At 41.0% G+C, this 21,660-nt stretch overlaps 1 protein-coding gene across 8 annotated transcripts in view; it reads left to right on the forward strand.

Moving 5' to 3' along the window:
- The window catches only part of Tsc1 (TSC complex subunit 1), a 55,298-nt gene that overhangs the window by 17,741 nt on the left and 15,897 nt on the right, over nucleotides 1-21,660 (forward strand). For 7 of the 8 annotated variants that reach the window (XM_076845184.2, XM_077108780.1, XM_077108781.1 and 4 more), the window contains 10 exons: nucleotides 4,746-4,932; nucleotides 6,434-6,537; nucleotides 7,694-7,846; nucleotides 9,936-10,080; nucleotides 11,340-11,494; nucleotides 11,865-11,938; nucleotides 18,843-19,018; nucleotides 19,668-19,783; nucleotides 20,116-20,227; nucleotides 20,530-20,648. In XM_076845184.2, the coding sequence (XP_076701299.2) occupies nucleotides 4,827-4,932; nucleotides 6,434-6,537; nucleotides 7,694-7,846; nucleotides 9,936-10,080; nucleotides 11,340-11,494; nucleotides 11,865-11,938; nucleotides 18,843-19,018; nucleotides 19,668-19,783; nucleotides 20,116-20,227; nucleotides 20,530-20,648 (1,260 nt within the window). In that variant the 5' untranslated portion in view covers nucleotides 4,746-4,826. Of the gene's footprint in view, nucleotides 1-4,445; nucleotides 4,499-4,745; nucleotides 4,933-6,433; nucleotides 6,538-7,693; nucleotides 7,847-9,935; nucleotides 10,081-11,339; nucleotides 11,495-11,864; nucleotides 11,939-18,842; nucleotides 19,019-19,667; nucleotides 19,784-20,115; nucleotides 20,228-20,529; nucleotides 20,649-21,660 lie in introns of all 8 variants that reach the window. The other variant, XM_076845181.2, reaches the window with a different exon arrangement.

Below are 21,660 nucleotides of genomic sequence, written 5' to 3' on the forward strand. Positions count from 1 at the left end.
TATCAGCGACTTTCTGCACAAAACTAGGGGGAAAAAAGTCCTAAAATTCCTATGGAAACTGAAAAGACCTTAAATAGCTAAGGTCATCCTGAGTAAAAGGAACAATGCTGGAGGCAGCACTATACCTGATTTCAAACTAACTCCAGTAGTGATAAAACAGCATGATATTAGCATAAATACAGACTTGTAGGACAGTGAACAGAACAATAGACCAAGAAATCTGTTCATCTTTAGCCAGTTGATTCTTGAGATGAAGAGATGCCAAAAATATACATTAGCGAAAGGAGAGCCTCTGTAACAAAGGGTGCTGGGAAACTGCATGCAAGCGTGGAAGACTGAAGCCGCCTCACTTTCACCCTGTGCAAAAGTCAGCGCAGAGTGGGTTAAAGAGCTTTTTTTTTTTTTTTTTTAATACCTTTATTTATTTATTTTTACGTGGTGCTGAGGATTGAACCCAGCACTTCGCACGTGCTAGGCGAGTGCTCTGCCTCTGAGCCACAATCCCAGCCCTAAAGAGCTTAATGTAAGATCTGAATCTTTAAAACTCCTAGAGGAAAGCAGGCACACTGCAAGATCCTGGTGTAGGCAGTGTTGGGATTCCAGTAGCCCAGGAAGCAAAAATAAGAATTGATGAATGGGATTACCTCAAATTAAAAAGCTGTACCACAAATCATCAACAGAGGAAGGGGACAACCCACAGAATGCCAGTAATTCATCTGACAGGATTAGCATCCAGAATATACAAAAAACTTAGCCAAAACAAAACAATCTATTAATATGTGGGTAAATGATCTGATAGAAACTTGAGAATTTACACATGGCCAATAATTATATGAAAAAATGCTCAATATCTTTAGCCGTCAGAGAAATGCAAATCAAAACTACATTGAGATTGTATCTTAGAATGGCTGTTATTGAAAAACATTAGTGAATGCTTGTGAGGTTGTGGAGGAAAAGGAACTCCCACACTGGTTGTGGGAATGTAAATCAGTATAGCCACTATGGAAAACAGTATGGAGGTTCCTCAAAACTAAACATAGAACTACTGTATGACTCAGCTGTAACTCTCCTGGGTACATATATGAAGGAGTGAACTCAGCATACGAAAGAGACACCTGTGTACCGGTGTTTATTGTGGCATCATTACAGTAACCAAGATATGGAATCATCCCAGGTGCCCATCAGCAGATGAATGGATTAAAAAAATGGCATGTGTATATATACAATGGGGTATTCAGCCATAAAGAATGAAATTCTGCCATTTGCATGGAAATAGATGGAGCTGAAAGACATAATGATAAGTGAAATAAGCCAGACCCAAGAAGATAAATATTGCATGTTTTCTCTCATGTGTGGAAACAAAAGAGGGAATATTGGTCTTGCTGGGGATACAGTGGGTGGAAAAGGAGGAGCATGATCAAAGCTCCTTGTGCATGTATGGAAATGCCACTGTGAAACCCATCATTTGGTACAATTAGTATGTGTAATATAACAATTTTTAAAAGATTCCTCATGATTAGAAAGTATATTTTATTCCAACATTGTAACTAATAGACCCCCTGCTGTTTAAGATCAGGCTGTCAGCAGAGGTGATTCTGAAATGCTGACATTTTAAGCAGAGACCTGAGTTAGCTATACAAGGATATGAGAGGAGAGCATTTCAGATATAGAACACCAAGTGCAAAGGCCCTGAGCAAGGACCAGTTTTAATGTGTTTGAAAAGGTCAGGATTAGACACTTGAGAGTAGTGTGTGTTAGCTTTTCATTGCTGTGACCAAATTACCTGAAAAGAACAACTTGAAAAAGGAAAAGCTTATTTTGGGCTCACAGTTTCAGGTGTCTTAGTCCATGGTCGCCCAACTCCATTGTTCTGGGCCTGAGTGAGACAACAGGGAGGAAGGACGTGTAAGAGGAAAGCTACTCACTCAGCTCATGGTAGCCAGGAAGCAGAGAAAGAGAATGCAAGGAGCCAAGGACAATATATAAACCCCAAAGTTGCACCCCTGTAACCCAACTTTGTCTAGCTGTTTGTAGTGAGTGCTTCAGTGTGTCTGGTGCCAGCTCTCCACAGGCTATAAGGTGTGTTTAGCAAGTATGCAACACCGTGTCCAGCTGAGCTGCTCCCTTCCCTCCTTTGTGTCCCCACGGAACCTATGCGTTGTTCCACTAGAGCATTTAGTTCTGCATTGCACTCGCTAAGTCTGCCTTCCATGCTTCGCACCTGAAGGTTAGTATGCCCTGAGAAGTATTTGAGTAAGTTTAAAAAGAAATGTTCCAATTTTGGGACTGATTCCAAAGCTTATAATTTAACTATTGGGGGATTTTTAGAATATCAGAAATGCTTGAACTGAGGTTACATATACAAAGGGTCTCACAAAAAGCCTAAGATTTGTCTTTTTCCTGGGGATTAAAAAATATGTGTAAAAAGTTGAGAACCAAGGAGAAAAATCTTGTTGCCAGAAATATCCTAATGTGTTTTAGAGTAAAACCTTATTTTTGCATTCTATAAACCATTTGCAAAGAGAAAACTGCCAAAAACAGACTTTTCACCATTAAAAACTGAAAAACCAGCTAGGTCCCTAAGCTGTTTAGCCCTGACTCTCAGCACTTTGGCTGGATGGTTGTCATCTTTGTTTAAAATTGAGCTCCTGTCACTCTGTGCTCAGGAGCAGCCTGCATTGGGAAGACCAGATCTGACACTGTTGTCTTTTGAACACTCAGAAGGCAAACACAAAAATCTCACTAGACTTAGAGTAGGTAAGTAGCAATTTTAATTGGAATAAAACCAAACCAGGGGGCAGGATAACTTTCAGATTTATGAACTGTATTCTTTATCACTAATTGAGAATCATTTGTGATTTACCCAAAGTAGAAATAAATATGGCTAGAGAAATGTGCTCTTAAAAGGCTATCTTGAAAGTGGCGACCCAAAGCTTTTGACTGGTGATTTTCACGATGACATGCAGTGCTGGTGACTGAGAGCGCAGCAGGTACTGTGCCCCACCTCTGCACCCTCACTCTCTTAGTCCTTAGTGAGTGGTGAGGGTTGATAGGTTGGCCTTGTCCTCATTTGTAGATGTAATCCAGTTCACAATAAGATGACATTCTTTTCTGTTTTCAGTTTTGTACTTTCACAGTAGATTCTTGCCAGTTGTGGTCCCATATTTCTCAACACTTTGGAGTTGATTTCCTTTGTGATTTAACTGTAAGATTTATACTTTTGGGTATGAGCCAGCAACTTCCTGTATTTATGATTTGCTTTCAGAAATGCATTTATGCATTTCAGTTGATTTTTTCAGTGAATCTTTTGACTCACCAATAGCCAAATCAGTGAGTGTCACTGGATTCTAATTAAGTGAGAGCACAGTGAGTTAATACCTGACAGTTTCTTGGGGCCCTGCAAATTCGGCATCCTTACAAATGAAGCTTAACTGTTTAGCTGGGTCTTTCTTTAGCATAGTGTTTCTCAAACAGGCCTGAATATCACCTCCTTAAGCATCACCTGGGGTCCTTAGGAAAGTATAGATGATTGAGCCCCCAGTTCCATTTTGGAATGGTCCCAGAACATTACATTTCTAATGTGCATCCCTGGTAGATTTGATGCATTCTACAGCTTTGGAACCGTGTATTACCTAACTGAAAGGAAAGCAGATAAGAAAATGTTTTTATATGGCTGCAAAGGGCATCGCTAATCATTGATTTGGGAGTTGGACTATTGAAGTTAGATGTTACTGTCTGATTTTGGTAAAATTATCTAGCCTTTTTTGGATAGCAATATTCCCATTTATAAAATAAAGGCAATTCCTGCTTACCTCATAGTTGCAGTGATGATCAAAATCATAAGATAATCTGATGTCAATTTAGGGCTTATTGGGACTTTGGAGTCAGATCTGGGTTCAAATATTAGGTCTTGCCTGATTTTGCCTCTTCCTTGCTCTGTGACCCTGAGCAAAGGGCTTGATGTCTGTTTCCCTTCCTGTACCATGCTGACAGAAGTGCCAGTCACCCTGTAGTAGTGTAAAGAGATACACAGGGATGGTTGTAAAGGCACGTAGATCCTGTCTTATAAATGTCTCATTCCTTTCCAAAAATAAGTTTTAGAGACCTAACTTGGCAGCGGAAATCAGCCATAAATGTGTTCCTATACTTGGGGAATGAGCTGCTTTTTGTACATAAAGATAAGGCAGTTGCTCCCCTTTTGTGAAGAGCTGAGCTTTCATGGTTTGTTCTGATGGTCTCTCTGTCTGTGAGCCTTTGGGTATAGAATAGATGTCTGTGATGAAGAGTGTGGGGTGAAACAGAAATGACCCCTGCTCACAGCGGGTGTTGGGTAACCAAAGTGTGGCCTAACCAGCTATTCTAACTTTTAGACATTGTTGGGAGGGTCATCAAGAGAGTAGAATGCTTATAGTTCTTTTTGTGGAAACTTTTTGTCTACTTTTTAGATCCGTTTGAAGCACAAACACAGCCTCAGCCAGAAGCCAAGGTAGAATCAGAGGTAGGCATAAAGCCTAGTGTTCATTTGCTGCAGTGACCAGTTGTGAATGGTATCTTGTCTTAGGCTCCTCTATGAGGAATTCCATAGAGCTCTCCTTGCTTCATACATCTGTCAAAGGCAGATTTATTCAGAGTTCTGGCCAAACTTTTCACTACATTGAACCCATGTGCTGATTTGTCTTGCAGGTGGTTTGTTGTGAGGAAAATGGGGACATTTGTCACACCATCCATCTTCTTTTTTCATGCAGTCTGGTAGCAGCCCTAAATGAAGAGCCGTCCAAGCCTTTAATGCACGTCCTGGAGCCAGCACAACACAGTCAAGTGAGAGAATGGCCCAGCCAGCAAACGTTGGGGAGCTGCTTTCCATGCTGGATTCCCCTACCCTGGGCGTACGTGATGATGTGACAGCTGTCTTTAAAGAGAACCTCAATTCTGGTAAGCCAGGGAACATAATTTTTAATTTGCTCACAAGAAAAGATGAGTCTGGCTGACAAATAGAAGTTTTCAGCCTTTTAAGGGTGTTCTTAGAACCACCAGAAGAGGGCATACGTTGGTTAGTTCATGCAGTAAGTGCTTTAAACTTTTAGTTACAGAAACACTCAGATATACACACAAAGAAGTGCGCACAGTACGGTGAATTCCATGAACACAGCTTCACATTTTTTTGCCATTTTTATTTCATCTTACCTTCTTCTAACTTCCTCTACCCTGAGAATTTAAAAGTGAAATCTAGGCAGAGTAAATCATGTGTGTAATTTTATTTTTCTTTTTAATATTTTGTGTTAGTTGTAGTTGGACATAATACTTTTATTTTATTTCTATGTGGTGCTGAGAATTGAACCCAGGGCCCCACATGTGCTAGGCAAGTGCTCTTCCGCTGAGCCACAACCCCAGCCCCTCATATGTAGTTTTTAATAAGTGTTCAATCTCTCTTTAATCAGACAGTTAAGAAATGTAAACAGAACCCTTTTTTGCTTACCAGGTTGATAAAAGTCTAACATTGATTTGAGAAATGGGCACTGTTATAATAGGAATATAAATTGTTCAGCCTTTTTTGCGGGGTGGGTACTGGAGATTGAATTCTACCACTGAGCCACATCCTCAGCCCTATTGTATTTTATTGAGAGACAGGGTCTCACTGAGTTGCTTAGTGCCTCCTTTTTGCTGAGGCTGGCTTTGAACTCGCGATCCTCCTGCTTCAGCCTCCCAAGCCTCTGGGATTACAGGCATGTGCCACCGTGCCTGGCTTGTTAGCCTTTTTGTAGTATATGTCAGTCAAATTGAAAACATACCATTTGGCCCATCTCCAAGAATCTGCATTATTGCCTTGAGTGAAATACGGTGAAAAATTGGAGAGCCCAAGTATCCTTCAGTAGACGAAGGGTTAAATTAATTATTGTGCAATGGAGCAATGGGGACTCAGTCAAAAGATGAGATAGGCAGGCCATGGGTGCCATCACAGAAAGGTGTCTGTGATATATTGTTAAGGGGAAGAAAACAGATACACAGACATGTCTGTGTGGATATGTGAGTGAAGATACAAGCAGGGAAGCTGAACTTAAGGGTATTCATGTAAAGAGTTGGGTAGGGTGGGTGGTGAGGGGACTTTCACTTTCCATACTTTTTTTTTTATATGTTTATATTTTTACGTATTTTATACAGTCCTAAATTTACCAATAGTCACAGACTTTTGTGATTAAAAAAATAATAAAAAGTAAATGATAGCATTTCATAATGCTTTTAGGATATTTAGGCAAATAACTTTGGAATTACCTTATTCTTAAACTCTAATGAATTTAGGGAGGCCCAAATACAATGCTTCATGAAACTCTGAGTAGCATATAAAGAAACACCTGGATTTTATACCAGCCAGCATTGAAATAAATTATAATGTTAAAGGAAGTAAGTATTATAAATTACCCCTTTCTGTATTTAGACCGTGGTCCCATGCTTGTAAACACCTTGGTGGACTATTACCTGGAAACCAGTTCTCAGCCAGCGTTGCACATCTTGACTACCTTGCAAGAGCCACATGATAAGGTAACTGCCGAAATGTGGTAGGAGGGCATTGCATGTGTCTTGAAGAGTCATGTAACAGCTTCTCTGCAAATCCACGCCACAGTGTGTCCAGAGCTGCTTCCTGCAACTTCTGTATGCCACGAGGGACATTATTCCCAGGTTATGACGATAAAGAAAAATAATTTTGTTTCCTGAGAAGTTTGCAGAATAAAATCTATTTCAGAGTTTTTTAAAGATCTTTTTTATTTAACCCTGGATGTTCCAGCATCCTTTATATAGGAATACACACACACACACACACACACACACACACATTCATATATGTATATTGGTTATATGCCTATAAAATTGAGGAGCAAGGGTACATAATGGGTTAAAGAAACATCACAATTCTGGTACAGTACTGCATAGTGATCTCTTGGCCTGTAGGGGGTTCATCTTTAGGCCCATGCTTTGAGTAGAATTTTTAGGCTTTTATCAATATGGGAAAATCCCTAGGGTGCAGGTAATTTATATGGCTGATTAATGAATCCTGCTTTCTAGCACCAGGCTCTTGGAGGGCTTCATTGTGTTTGCCTTTTGCTTTTATTTTTGTTTGTGTTAAATAGCTAACGAAGCATTGTAATTGCAGACTTTGGTAAGTCTTGAGTTCGTGTGTGAGAATGACTCCTTTGGAATTTGAGAACCTTGCCAATGTGTGCCTTTTACAATACATTTTTTTTTTCTTTACTCTGAGCTGTGTGGTAACTTTCCCTAATGTCTGACTTATGTTTAGGGCCAAAGTATGTGTGCGGGATGTTGCAGCAGTTACATCCTGCCAGATCCTTCATGGCTGCAGCCTGGGTCAGTGGTTCTTACAAGAGTGGAGCAAGAGACCGCAGAGGAACCACTGACCCCTTACAGCTCTGTATTGTGGGCATCCTTTCTCACTGAAGGGTCACTGAGGAGTGTGCAAACTGACTGTTCTCTAACAGGCCAAACACAACTTTTTTCTTTCTTTCTTTTTTTCTCGCGTTTTTTTTTTTTTTTCCCCCTCACATGGTTTTGAAAATCTTGGATTTGATCTCTTTACCAGTTTACACCAGAGGAAAGACTTGAGGGAGTGGAGTCCATCGTTACTGCCTGAGTTTGGGTTAGCTTCATTTGTTTATGTGAGGATGTCCTTTGTTCTTTTCAGCACCTCTTGGACAAAATTAATGAGTACGTGGGCAAAGCTGCCACCCGTTTATCCATCCTGTCGTTGCTGGGGCATGTCGTGCGACTACAGCCGTCTTGGAAGCATAAACTTTCTCAAGCGCCTCTTTTGCCTTCTTTACTGAAATGTCTCAAGGTAGGGTGTTGGTAAGGATTTAAATGAGATGACATTATAAATGCTGTCCCTGAAATGGTGACTGACTTCACTCAAGCAAGCTTGATGTTAATTTCAGGATTTAAAAACTTGTAGGATTTCTTGATTTTTTTTCTTTTAGCAGGGTTTGTACTTGGTAATTCTCAACTACATACTACGAACATTGAATACCTTTTGTCTAAGTAGTGAAGTAAAGTTTCATTCAGATGGCGCTAGCATTATGTTACTGCATACTTCTTGATCTCAGCATTATCTAGCCTCCCTCAGTTAAAAACAGGCTGCAAATCCCCTTTTGCTGATAGAAAATGGCTTAAAGTTCCTTTTAACTATAGAGAGACATGTTTTGATAGCAGCCACAATTAAGATTTTGTTAATATAAGTCCTACAAGTGGCATTTTTTTTTTTTGCACTAAACGAAGAACATTTTTCTTCATTAAGAGCCAAAAACCTATTTAGATTTTATGATTTTAGTTTTGACAATGGCTTGCTGAAATACTTGCTGTTGTCTTAATCTGTTAGTTCTTAGACTTGTTTCTTAACTGTAAAATAAGAATTTGTGGTTAACATTGTCTGACGGTACCTCACAGAGACATGGTGTGCCCGGTAGTGTTGTTCCGGGATGCAGAACCTTTGTGTTCCTTGGATATAGCACCATGAATGTTGATTTTTGTGTATATTATCCCTAGAGATGGGACCCAAAGAGTGACATTGGCAGGGTCTTCTATTTGGATTAAGAAAAAGCAAGGGCAGTTGTTTATGTATTTATTTATGGTACTGCTGGGTATTGAACCCAGGGCTTTGTGCATGCTAGGCAAACACTCTGCCAATTAATTGAGCTACATCCCCAGCTCTCAATCAGTTTTAATAACTTTGTATTCTTTGAGCAAATGGATTGATGAGAAATTAATCCAGTTTTGAGGCACAACATTTAGTTCAGATTGCAAAACATTTATCTTTTCCAGAAAGGCAAGCCTTGAGTATTAATCAAGACCTTTTATCTAAGTCTTCAGTTAGAATGTTATGTAAATTAATTAGGGTTAGTTCTTTTTGCTGGAACTCATTATGTTTTCTCATTATATTCTCATTATGTGTTTCTCATCTACCATATATTCTTTCTAACTGGATATCTGCTACAATAGAAGCCTTGGTGCTTAATGTAAAAATTAAATATATTTAAAACTTTATTTCTAGCATTGTAGATTCCTTTTCTAATAGGAATAATAGATGTCTTAGCCCTCATGGCATTCTCTTGATTAATGTCTTATTTTATAAACCTTAATTTCAGTTACTCAGCAAACATCCATGATTTAAATATGGGTCAGGTGAGCTGCTGTAGCAAATCTGAGCTGATTTATTATCCATTGGGTATTAAGTGTACTCAGTTAGCCTGAAGTTATTTGACTTGATCCTTAAACCAAAAGCATGGCCAGAGATTTGTTTGTGGGTCTCTAAATACTGCTATGAAGGTGAGCCATTAAGTTGACTTCTTAGTGCTATTCTGATTTTTTCAATTATACTTCTGTAATAGTTCTTAAAACAACAACAACAATAGTGAATTGGGCTGGGGGTTTGGACTCAGTAGTAGCGTATCATGCACGAGGCCCTGTGTTCTGTGTTCCATCTCCAGTACTGCCACCCACTCAAAAAAAAAAAAAACCTCAGCAAATTACTTGCCAGTGTGTAGTGTTTTTTTAAATTAGCTTAACCTGACAAAATCATCCTAGAGTTTGGTTGAATGGATGAAAACAGAGCAATAATGCTGTGTTCTGTTAAAACATGCCTTCTCGTACTTCCATCCAGGTGCTGCAAGTAGGATATTCTGAGAGGTTACGACTTGGTAGTCCCCAGAACACGTTCCGCTCATCTTTCTGGATGAGGAAGTGTGGGGTATTGGAAATGGTCCTCCCAGATTCATCACAGTATAGCTAAGGCTCAGTACTTGATCCTTAGGGTTTGGAAATGAGTGTGAGAGGAACGTCTGATTTATGACCCTTGGTATTGAGAACCTCTTCACACGACATGGTGCTGAGTGTGCACTGCACCTGACAGGTGTTGTCTTTTTCCTCTGTAGATGGACACTGATGTCGTCGTCCTCACAACAGGCGTCTTGGTGTTGATCACCATGCTGCCAATGATTCCACAGTCAGGGAAGCAGCACCTTCTTGATTTCTTTGACATTTTTGGCCGTCTTTCATCATGGTGCCTGAAGAAACCAGGTACAGAGCTCTATATCCCTGTCAGGCTCTACCAGGTGAATGCTGCTTTCCTGCTGATCAACAGGTCATGTGCTGTGAGGGAAGGATGTGTGAAATTTTATGGCTGAAGTGAGTGGTGTCCACTGGACAGATGAGGAAATACCTGGGTCTGTCGTCTACAGGCACATGTGAGAGGCATGGCTGGTGAGATGCCTTCCTTACATTTTTGGCTTGGAAAGATTAGTTGTCAGAGAAACAGTGGCAGGATGTCAGACTTCCTGATTTCTCAGTTACATGGAAACACACCATCCATCTCTGTGGTTGCAGATACAGCCTAGTTTGTGGGACAATTTTTGTCTTACTCTGCTATTTTTCTACCAACACACAGACTTTGGTTCTGAGAGCCTATTCCTTGTGTATATATAGAGGGAGGGGGAAGAAGCAACAGGACCTAAGTAGCATTGGAGTTTCAAATGCTTTGGTTTTCATTTTCCCCACATTGGCAGTAGCACAGCTCTACCTCCTCTCTGACCAAGGAGCTGTGAGCCTGTGAAACTTCATATTGTTTGTAATCTATCGTCAGAGTCATTTTGTGAGCGAGTGCTTTGTCCTTCTAGACAGGATTGAGCAGCAGGCATAGGCACAGGCGATGCCAGCGTGTCTAGTAGGTTCTTTGCTGAGAGAGCGCAGTTTGTCCATTGCTGTGGAGGAGCTGGGGTTTCAGTCAGTTTCTCCCACACCGAACAATTTAAGCTAATTTCTGGATAATAGTTTTTTTTCTTTTTCACTCTTTAGTTATAAATCTGCTAAGCCTACATCCTGATTTCAAAAGGTTCTCATATGTTTGTTCCACAAACACTTGAATGTTTATTACGTGCCAAGCACAGTCCAAGACACTGGGGATAGAGAGGTGAGTAGGATAGTCCTTTCCTCAAGAAACATATGCTGACCCAAGCAGTGGAGAGTGTAATTATAAATTACAGGGAGGTTGAGTGTCATTATAAAGGTAGTTCAGCCTTGTGAGAGTGTTTTGGGGGATGGCTGGAGCAGAGGGCAGAGATTAGGTCAGTGAGAGTCTTCCTGGGTCACACTGAGTAGATTGGAGTTTATCATGAGGCTGTATGTACAGAGCCATTGATGGATTTGAAAGCGGGTGTCTGTGTTCAGGTCTGCATTTGAGGAAAACATTCTGACATGTTCTTGGAGCAAGGTGGGAGGAAGCGTGCCTGTCTGTTTTGCACGTGTCAGTCTTGTGTCAATCATGTTGATTTCCTTCTTAGGCCACGTGACAGAAATCTACCTTGTCCATCTCCATGCCAGTGTTTATGCCCTTTTTCATCGCCTTTATGGAATGTACCCTTGCAACTTTGTCTCCTTTCTACGTTCACACTACAGTATGAAGGAAAACTTGGAGACTTTTGAAGAAGTGGTCAAGGTAAGTTAATACTGTTCATTTATTTGATACTGAGTGCATTATTCAGAATGGGCTACATTTGTAACTTCTGTATAAATGGTAGAAGTTTTGAAAAGAAATTCAGCCTTCCTCCAAAACCCCCTCCCCATCCCTTAGAAGCCACTAATTTTCCATCTTTATGATGAAGACTTTCTATTCTGGACGTCATAAAAATGGAATTATATAATGTGTGCACCTCTGTGCCTGGCTTCTGTTACTTAACATGTATGAAGACTCATCAATATTGTAACATGTATCAGCATTTCATTCCATTTTATTGTTAAAGAATATTCCATTGTGTGAACATGCTACAAAAATTCACTCCTATAATTTGTATACCCCATTTTTCTAGCCAATGATGGAGCATGTGCGAATTCACCCAGAATTAGTGACTGGATCCAAGGACCATGAACTGGACCCTCGAAGGTATAGAAACTAGTGACAGAATGTTTAAGAATCTCTTGAGATTGCTTCTATTCTAAGAGATGTCCCATGGAGGTATTATTGAAGAATACAGATGTTTGACTCACAGCATCATTCTATCAATTGATTGGAAGAACTTTATACAGCTGGAACTTTATATGAGTTTAAAGCATATTCCTCACAGAAAGTAAGTAATTCCACTAGCAGAGTAGAGGAGGTTGCAGTGCAGGTGCCTGTCCCCAGGACTCCTGAAAAGCTTAGCTCTTGGTGGTGCTGGTGACTGTGTAGGGCAGGTGGCTGAGAGCACGTGGGTTGAGAATGGCTATATTTCACACGTTGAGCCTTCCTGAGACCTTTTTCCATCTGGCATAACCAGCTGTCTTCCACCCTCTGTGGGGCCCTGTAGGAGTTGCCAGGTTTGTTCTCTGCAGGTACTGAACCTACCTGCAAAGCTCCTGATTTGAGGATACCAGGCCTGGTGCAAGTGGAGCTTGGTTAAGACTGAAAATGAGGGAAATGAAGGAAATGTGGTGTGCTGAGCTGAAAAAGCTCCTCGCTGGCAGCCTGGCTTGTGCTCCCCTGTTGGGGAAACTGAGCCACAGATATGGACTGTGGGGTCTCTTACTGAGATGAGAAACATGGCTTGTTTTCTGATCCTCCTACAGCAGGTCTCACCTCTCAACCAACCTTGCCTCTGTCATACCCTATCAGCTTAAAACAACTTACTGTGAGGTACGTTATATGTAGAGAAGTGCAGAAAATGTATATGCAAAATTTAATAATAACAGACATATACAGGTAGCCAGTACCCAGCTTTAAAAATAGAACTTTTCCAATATGTTAGGAGCCTATCATGAGACTCTCTTCCTCCCTGTTCCTTGTTGAACTTACTACTCTTGCTTTTATGTTAGTTATTTTCTCATTTATTTGTCTTTATAGTTCTGCATATATTGTTTTGTTCTGTAAAGCTTATTAGGAAACCAATCCTAGCTAAGGAAGTCTTGTCACTATCAGGGACAGGTCCCCAGGGACAAGGGCAGGAGCAGTGTCTGAGTATTGGTCTGGCTTCACCATCCTTGGAAGAATAGCAATGCCTTCAGGGACATCATTGCCACAAGGTCACAGGCCACAAGTGAGGCCTGGGAAGCTAAGAGCTTCCTCAGAGCTTCTAGCCAGGCCTTCAGTGGGTGCTGGCTGTTAGACATGCTGCTAAAACAAGGCGAAGGAAGGTGTCTACTTTCAACTCTCGGGAATAGTTCAAAGCAGGATCCATCTATGGGGTAAAGTGAATGTCCTTTGCTGATATGGCAGAGGAGAGAGAGTGGAACTTCAGCAGCCTCTGAACTATTAGAAGACCAGTTATCTAGGCCAGGGTCACCTGGTTGTGTCTCTTGGTTAAAAGGGTAGTGCAGGGCAGTGAGAACCGTGGTGAGGGCTGAGGATGTGTCTCAGTGGTAGAGTGCTTCCTTAGCATGCAGTGAAACCCCAAGTGGGATGCCCAACACTGCAAAAAAAAAAAAAGGGCCTTGGTGATGGCCTATAGTGTGCCCATCTCTAGGCGGTTTGTTCTGAACCGAGCTGGTTGTCCCCTGTGCCTGGTGCCCAGCTATCAACCTGTTTTCCTAGGGCTTGGCCTTGCCTTTCTCTAGAGCAGCACATCCATGGCTTCTTTCTTGGTTTCCTTGGGTTTCGATGGAAAGTATCCTCTGGTGGCATTTGAGGAAGGATGTCATCGTTTAACTTGGTGGAGACACCCAGGCCAGAATTGGTCTCCTTCAATGGTTGGAGGCAGTACCATTGCCCTCCTGCTGCCAAGCTTGCTATGGAAATCCAAAGACATTTCACTTCAGTGCTCTGTGCATGCTGTTTTTTTCTGGGAGCTAGGAGATCACTGGCTTTTTGGCACAGTGTGTGGAGGTTTTTCTATGATGCACGTTGGTGAAATTCTATTCTCATTGTTCAACCCAGAAGCTCTTTAAGCTCTAGGAAACTTTGTGTTTGGTTTCCTTTCCCTGATTGTCTTTCCTTCTAAAACTGCTGCTGTGGAGATCAGGACCTCTTGGAGTATTGCTCTGCTTTTCTTTTCTTTTCTTTTTTTTTTCCTTTCTGTCTTTTTATTCCACTTCCTGTTGATTTCCTATGTTTGGCTTGCAGTCCTATTCTTACAGCCGGCATTTCTACCACCACATTTGTACTAAGAGTTCTTTTTAGTTTTCAGAGGGCTTCTTTTTATAGTAGCCTACGTTTGTTTCATAGATGCAATCTCTTGCCTTCAAGAATGTTGACAGTATTTTTGTTTTGTTTTCCCTGAATAGTCTGTTCTCTGCATAGTCTTCTAAGCTGCTTTCTTTTTTGCTTTGTTTTGTTCTTTTTAAAACTTGGAGGTTTTCTGCAAGGATTTGGTGATCTGCTTATCTTTGGATAGGAACACTTAAAAAAGCTGTGCTCATGGAATGGAACTTGTTGACCTTGCACTTTGTTTTGTGTTGATCTGAGCACCTGGCAGAGATTTTGATAGCAGTACTGTTGTTTTCCTTAAGCTGCTCAGATTTTTAGAAGAGTCTTCTGATCGCTGGGCTCATAGAGTCTGGCCACCACTGAGGGAAGCTGTTGGTGTGGAGGACTTGATTGGCCTGGGCATTCAGGATGTGTGAGCTCACTTGGTCCATGTGTCTGGAATGTGATCATGCCCTCAACTTCTCTATAATACTTCACCCAGAAACTCCTTATTTTATTCCCTCCAGAGAATAATCCAGATTTCTGGTGAGAAAAGGGCCATTGCTTGTGAGTGTAGAATTGGGAAGGGACTTTAGGATGCTTGGTGCTCCTCTAGTGGCTCCAACTGTGGATGCCTAGGGTCCTCATCTGCTTGCCACTCATTAAGGCTCAGTGCCATAAGTTGTTCGGTATCTTAGAGTTTCACAGTGTAAGTCAACTAACTGTATCTTCAAAGCATTGGTAGCTTAGCACCTGGCTTCCTTAGATTTGCTACCAGTTGTCACTTGCCTTCTGCTCAAGTTCAGACACTGTGGTGTTTTCTCCCTTCCCCCATCTACTTCCCTGTGGGTGTATATTTGAAAATAAATAATCTTTACTCTAGACAGTGGGCTTTGGAAGGTCCTACATCAGTCAACCATGTTAACTTGGAAGGCAAACATCAGTCAGCCAAGTCAGTTAACTTGGAGGCTTCTTTAGCCAGCTCAGAGCACCTTGCTCGACAGGTCCCGCAGGCCATCTGACTTTGGAAGAAAGGTTCTATGGGAAGACAGACCAACACAGAAAGGGGAGCTGGAAGTACTGGTGACACAGGGAGCAGACAGGGTGTCCTCTGTAACTTCAGAGAGAGTATTTGTGTACAGACATCGTAAATACCAGGGTGCTTCGGAAGAACACTATTTTGAGACCAAAGAAAGAGCCTTAAAAATGAAAAAGGATGGGCCTGGGCTGTAGCCAGTGGTAGAGCACCAGCCTTCCATGAGGCACTGGGTTCGATCCTCAGCACCACCTAAAAATAAATAAAGTGAAGGCCTTGTGTCCCTATACAACTAAAAAAATAAAAAAAGTTTTAAAATTGAAAAAAAAAAATCAGAAGGATAGCCAAAGTAATACTTCAATAAAAGAATTAAAAGATGAAGTTGAGAATATCTCAGAAAGCTGAGCCAAAGAGTAGAAATAGGTGTATCTCTGGAAGAAAGTTAGAATGGTGAGTGCAGGCCAGTATCAATAATAAGAGTTAAAAAGAGAGGAGAAAACTTGGTAGAAGAAGAAATTGTAACAGAAATAATAATGTAGAAACATTCCTTAGAATTGAAGGACACGAGCTTCCAGATTGAAGGGGCTTACTTTGTGTACAGCCCCTTTAATGCAGAACAATTCCCCCAATCTCAAGTTAGTGGAATTTCAAAATATTAGAGTATACACTTATCTAACATCCATGAGGCCCTTGGTTCAGGCCCCAGCACCAAACACAAAACAAAACAAAAGCCAGAAATAAACCTTTCTTAATAATAAACCTTTTTTCTGAAAGAAAAAGGCTAAAACATTTAAGTAAGATTAGAAATCAGAATGGTGTTAGCTTCTGAAACCCTTCAAAAGTAAGAGAAAAAGATTTTTTGATCTAGGATTCTATACCCTATCAGGGATGAGACATTTTTAGATAGGCAAGGCTCAGGGACTTAAATTTCCTCCCATTTAGCCTCATTCAGCCCCAGGAGACTGTCTTCTACCAAACTGAGAGTAAAATTAAGGAAGAGGACAGTTGAGGAAACTTGAGGACCTGACTTGGGGGCATGGTCAAGACAAGTGTCAGGATGACAGTTGCACAATAGGTGAGGATGGTGACCCTGCAGACTGAGAGAAGGGCCTCCAAAAGGGAGTTCTGCTGGGGCCAACTAATCCTCATAGATATTTATATTTCATTATGAAAAAAATTACATTAGGGATTGTTTTAGAGCTGCTTGAATAAGTTTAGGAAGAGTTCATGATAGAAATTCATCATAGATAGAATTCATCATAGAAAACTAAGGGAAAAAAATAGAAAAAACTCAACTCCAGGCCAAACCAAATGAGAAAGTAAATGTATCACAGTGTTCTCTTAGCCTGAGCTGCATATAGTATTTATATTGTCTTAATAATTATTGAAATTGATTTTGGAAAAAAATTATTTTGAGAGCATTGGGAAGGAAGGAAGAGAGATATGGCAGTGACTTCAGTCTTCACCTGTAACAGGAAGTTAATAGATGAGGTCTAAAATTCATAAATCAAGAAAGGAGAAGCCAAGGGCATATTCTAAGGAACTTGGAGGCGGGAGAATGGTTCAACTAATGAATTAGAAGCAGCAGCCAGAGTGGTTGTCAGCATGGTGTGGGAGGAAACTTTAGGACTGTACCAACTCTTTAAAACTACCACATTTCATTGAGTCTAAGGTGTCATTGAATGTATGATGTACTTATATTTTAGGTAAATCTGAGAAAAAAAATGCCAAATAATACACACCTGATCAAATTATAGCATTTAATTTCAGAGATATTAAAGTATGAAAAGTTCATTCTAATATATAGTGATATATAGTGATATATCACTTTAATTAAAATAAAACATTTAAATGTATTCCTTCTTTATTATGATTCTCATTTTCTTCTCTGAAATCAATCTTCTCATGTGTACATATGCATTCTGACTCACTCTCTCAGTTAATCACCTTGCAGGCAGCTGAGGGTTCACGAAAGGGAGTCCATGACAGCAGAGTTCAGGCAGTGAGAGCCCGAGGAGCACCCGAAGATCTAGCCCTGCGTTGGGGAAAAGCTTGCTGCTGCATAGGGGAGCGGCCTGGGTTCCTTATGTCCTGGACACTTTCATCTATGTTTAATACTACCTTTTCAACTTGTAAGATTTAAGGAGCATTCTACAACTGTAGTGTGGAGTACACGTGAGCCCACAGAGTGCTCTTAGTGTTGTTAGCTTCTTCCTGTAAATTTTGGAACATAAAATGAGAATACCGGTTAGAGTTACTAAGTACTTGGAAACAACTGTTATCCAGACTTTTGCCTCGACCATGACCATAAATCAGGTCCCCAGTTTCCTGGAGTCTGTGTCCCCCTCCTCCTAGATTTTATCCTTGATTTCATAGAAGATATGTTGTATGCTCCCAGAACCAGCTGAGAGCTACATGGGCCTTAAATTTGAGTCCTTGCCCATCTAAAAGTATCTCATCCCTGATAGGCAACTTGGCTGGGTATAGATTTTCTAAATTATAAAGCAATGTTGTCTAAAAGAAAGAAAACTTACACTTGAACAGTATTATATTTTAAATGTTCTGTTAATCATTAGGGCCCTTGTAGAACATCTGGCAAACACTGAAGAGTTGAAAGAGAAAAATAACATCATCCATAACTCCAGTTCTTTCTTGTGTGCACTTTGCTGGGGATAGAACCTAGGGCCTTGAGAATGCTAGGCAAGCGCTCTATCACTGATGTACAGTCCAGCCTCTGGTTTTTAAAGTTCAAATACTTAATGCTATCAGATCTGTTTTGGGGCATGTCTTTGAATAGTTTTGTGTCCTTTTTTTCATTTAAGATTATATTCTGAGCATTGTGTCATTTAAAATTTGAAGACTTGATTCTTAAACTTTAGTATAGCTTATAATTTTTAGAAAATAAAATTAATCAATTACATTTTAACAAAAGTCAGTCACAATGAAGTACATTTCCATGGCCCCAGAAACTCCTATGTACTCTTACCCATCCCTGGCAACCTCTCATCTGTTAAGCCTGCTTTTCATGGTGGTATGCTAACATTTCTGCTTTGTAATATATTCCCTTGGTTGTCCTTTGGCTTATTTCCCTTTTTCAAGCTGTGTTGAACAAAGCTGTACATCTTGGTGTCTGCCTGCTTCTGTGGGATGAAGTACTAGAAGTGAAACTGTGGTCCATAAACAGGAGTCTCAGACAGTTCCTGAAATGCCCTCTCTAGTGGGAGTATCTCTATACTGTGTTTCTGGCCCAGGGATGGGTGAGAAGAGGCCCCAGTCTTATAGGAGACCTCAGGACAGCCTCTGCTGTCCTGTGCTTTTCTGCTCTCCCTGTGCCTTGGCTGCCTTTGCTCCTGGTGACTGTTCTTCATGGTTAATTATTTTGAGGCTGTGCCTAGTCTTTATTGATGAAATTTTTCTTTGAAATTAGCTTCTGTTAACTTTATGTAACCATTTTAAATAGGGAAGATATGGGTTGTAAGATGGACAGCTAGAATTTGGTGTTCTCGCACTGCTTTGTACTTGAGCCAGCCTGGTTCTGCATCATCCTTTGCTAACCATAATCCCCTGGCTGGCACTGAGCTGGCCCTCTTAAGTATTTGATGTAATTGAATGGAATACCATTTGTTTTATTTTGACTTTCATTACCTTTTTTAGGTGGAAGAAATTAGAAACTCACGATGTTGTGATAGAGTGTGCCAAAATCTCTCTGGACCCTACGGAAGCCTCATATGAAGATGGCTATGCTGTGTCTCACCAGCTCTCTGCTCACTTCCCTCATCGCTCTGCTGATGTCACCACCAGCCCTTATGTTGACACACAGAATAGCTATGGTAAAACGGGATGTTAGGACTTACCTGCTTTGCAGCTTTCTCTCTGGAAAGCCTTATGTATCTTTTGTTCTTTTCTTAGAGTAACACTTACTTCACTTCCTAGGAACTTCTCCCCAAATGTTTTAAATTAGAGTTTACTTCCATTTTCTTCTAATTGGTTTCTCTTTCAAGTCCTTGATCATCTTCCTGATAGTACTCCAACAAACTTGGTGGTGTGTCCTCAGCATTAACAAAGAAAGAGTTCAAGTGCTTGATTCTGAGTTCCACATAAGGAATCTCTCACTTTCCAGGCCAGTGGGGTGAGACCTGCAGGGCTGCAGCTCTGATACAGTGTGAATGAGTCTGGACAGCTGAGAGCTGGATTCCCATTAAACACCTGGGCTTGATGTGTAGCCTGCACCCACTGAAGCTGCCAGCCAGAGTGCCTCTTTGTTATCCTGACCAAGTGTCAGACCTCCCTGGACTTGCACTTCCATAGAGCATTTAAAGAATCTTTTAAATGCTGTTACTTTGTCTTCAAGAATGTGGGGAAGCCCCTCAGACTTTTCAGATATGGAGCGTTGAGTATGATCAGATGGTCTAGAGGATTGTCATGTTTTATTGGAATGACCTGAGGCCTCTTCCTCCCCGTGTTCTTCTTTGGTTTTAGGGAGTGCTACTTCTACCCCGTGCTCCTCTTCTCGGCTGATGTTGCTCAGTACGCCCGGGCAGCTACCTCAGACTCTGAGTTCCCCGTCGACACGGCTATTACCTGAGCCACCCCAAGTATGGTGTCAAGCAGTGTGCCTTTTTCTCCCCTGCCTTCTGGTGAAGCTGACCATTTTGGTCAGAATTTAGAATTTAGTGTGCAGTTGGGAAGTTGTCATGCTCTGCATTTCTGGAGACACATATAAAGACTCTTGACATAAGCAGAGAAGGTTACTGTTGCTACTTGGGCATTGCAGAGTCTAAATATGCAAAATGTAATTTGTGTCCTGATAGAGCTTTAACAAGATGCTTTTCCCAATGAGATTAAATTTAAACCACACATGGGTTGTAAGCCTTGTGGTGGACACAGTGTTCATTCACCATTGCTGACCGCCATGTTTACTTCCCAGGCTACTCTTTGGAGCCCATCTATGATTTGTGGTATGACCACTCCTCCGACATCTCCTGGAAATGTCCCACCTGATTTGTCACACCCTTACAGTAAAGTCTTTGGTACAACTGGTATGTATGTCTCTCTTGTATTTGATTGGTTGGTTTGGGCTTGCCTTTTGTGATAGAGGAGCTTTCTCTTAGATCTCATAGTGAGTTTGGGGGGCTTTTTGCAATAGTAAATTTTTGACATTAACACAAACTTCTAGGGCTTTCAGATTAAGTGAAGTGAAATTAAAGAGAGAGATCTGGATCCTAGGAAGTCAACTGTAGTAGCTTCATTTGCAGCATTAGTTAGGCTGAGAAGGAAAAAAAACAGTTTTCTAATAGTTGGGCTCAATGTTGGCGTGTATTTTGCCCTTGTCTCTGAGCAGGTGGAAAAGGAACTCCTCTGGGAACCCCAGCAACCTCTCCTCCTCCAGCCCAACCCTGCCATTCAGATGACTATGTGCACATTTCACCCCACCAGGCCACAGCTACACAACCCAGGAAGGTGCGTGCCAGCTTGTCCTCTGTCCCTCTGCCCAAACACAGTGACTCGGTTGTAAGCCTTGTTTTGTGGAGCCTAATTATGCCAGACAGAATTCCAACCCAGAGTGTGGTGGGTCTGAGCCCTCAGATCCTGAAGCCCTTCTCGGGAACTGAGTGGGTCCAGCCTGCTTTCATGTTAATATTAGCTGTTCTTTGCCCTCCCTGCTGTGTGCGTTTGTACGATAGCACAAAAACAATGGTGGGTGAAGTGATGGCCACTTGGCACAAATTGAAGCAGGTTCCAAGCTGCCTAGTAGGCATTATTGTTTAAAAACAGGAAAGAAAAAAATAAAAAACTTATGAATATTCTACATTAAGCAGTAAAAGTTACTAATTTTAGTAAATCTGGGCCCTTGAGAATATATACGTTTAATATTCTTTGCAACAAAATAGGAAACATGTGCAAAGCATGTTTATGGCACACAGAGGACACTGGTGGCTTTGGGCCTTTGTGCAGTTGCTCCAGTTGGAACTGCCCAAGCAGCTTTTCCTGTGGAGCACGAGCTTTATTAGAAAGAATGGGTGACTGACAAGCTGATTCAGACTTGAATATTTGACAGGCAGTTTCCTAAACAATGAACCAAGTCTGTCACTTCAAGAAAAACCACTGACATTTATGTTTGCCAGTGATATAATTAACTTTCAAGGGAAAAATTAAGCTGTGAAACTATATCTGCCATCATGACTTTCCCAAGACTTTTCTGATGAGATCAGAAAGTCTTGGGAAGCTTCATTAAAGTTTTTGATTCCTTAATATTATACAATAAGGGGCTGGGGTTGTGGCTCAGGGGTAGTGCACTTGCCTAGCATGCGTGATGCACTGGGTTCGATTCTCAGCACCACATACACATAAATAAAGGTCCATCAATGATTTAAAAAGATTTTAAAATATATATATACAATGAAGTGTTTTACCACTTGGAAGAGTCGATAACTTGTTTTCTAAGTGTCTAGCCTATGATGTCGCAGAATCA

This window comes from Callospermophilus lateralis, chromosome 2 (genome assembly GCF_048772815.1).
Source record: "Callospermophilus lateralis isolate mCalLat2 chromosome 2, mCalLat2.hap1, whole genome shotgun sequence".
Lineage (NCBI taxonomy): Eukaryota > Metazoa > Chordata > Mammalia > Rodentia > Sciuridae > Callospermophilus > Callospermophilus lateralis.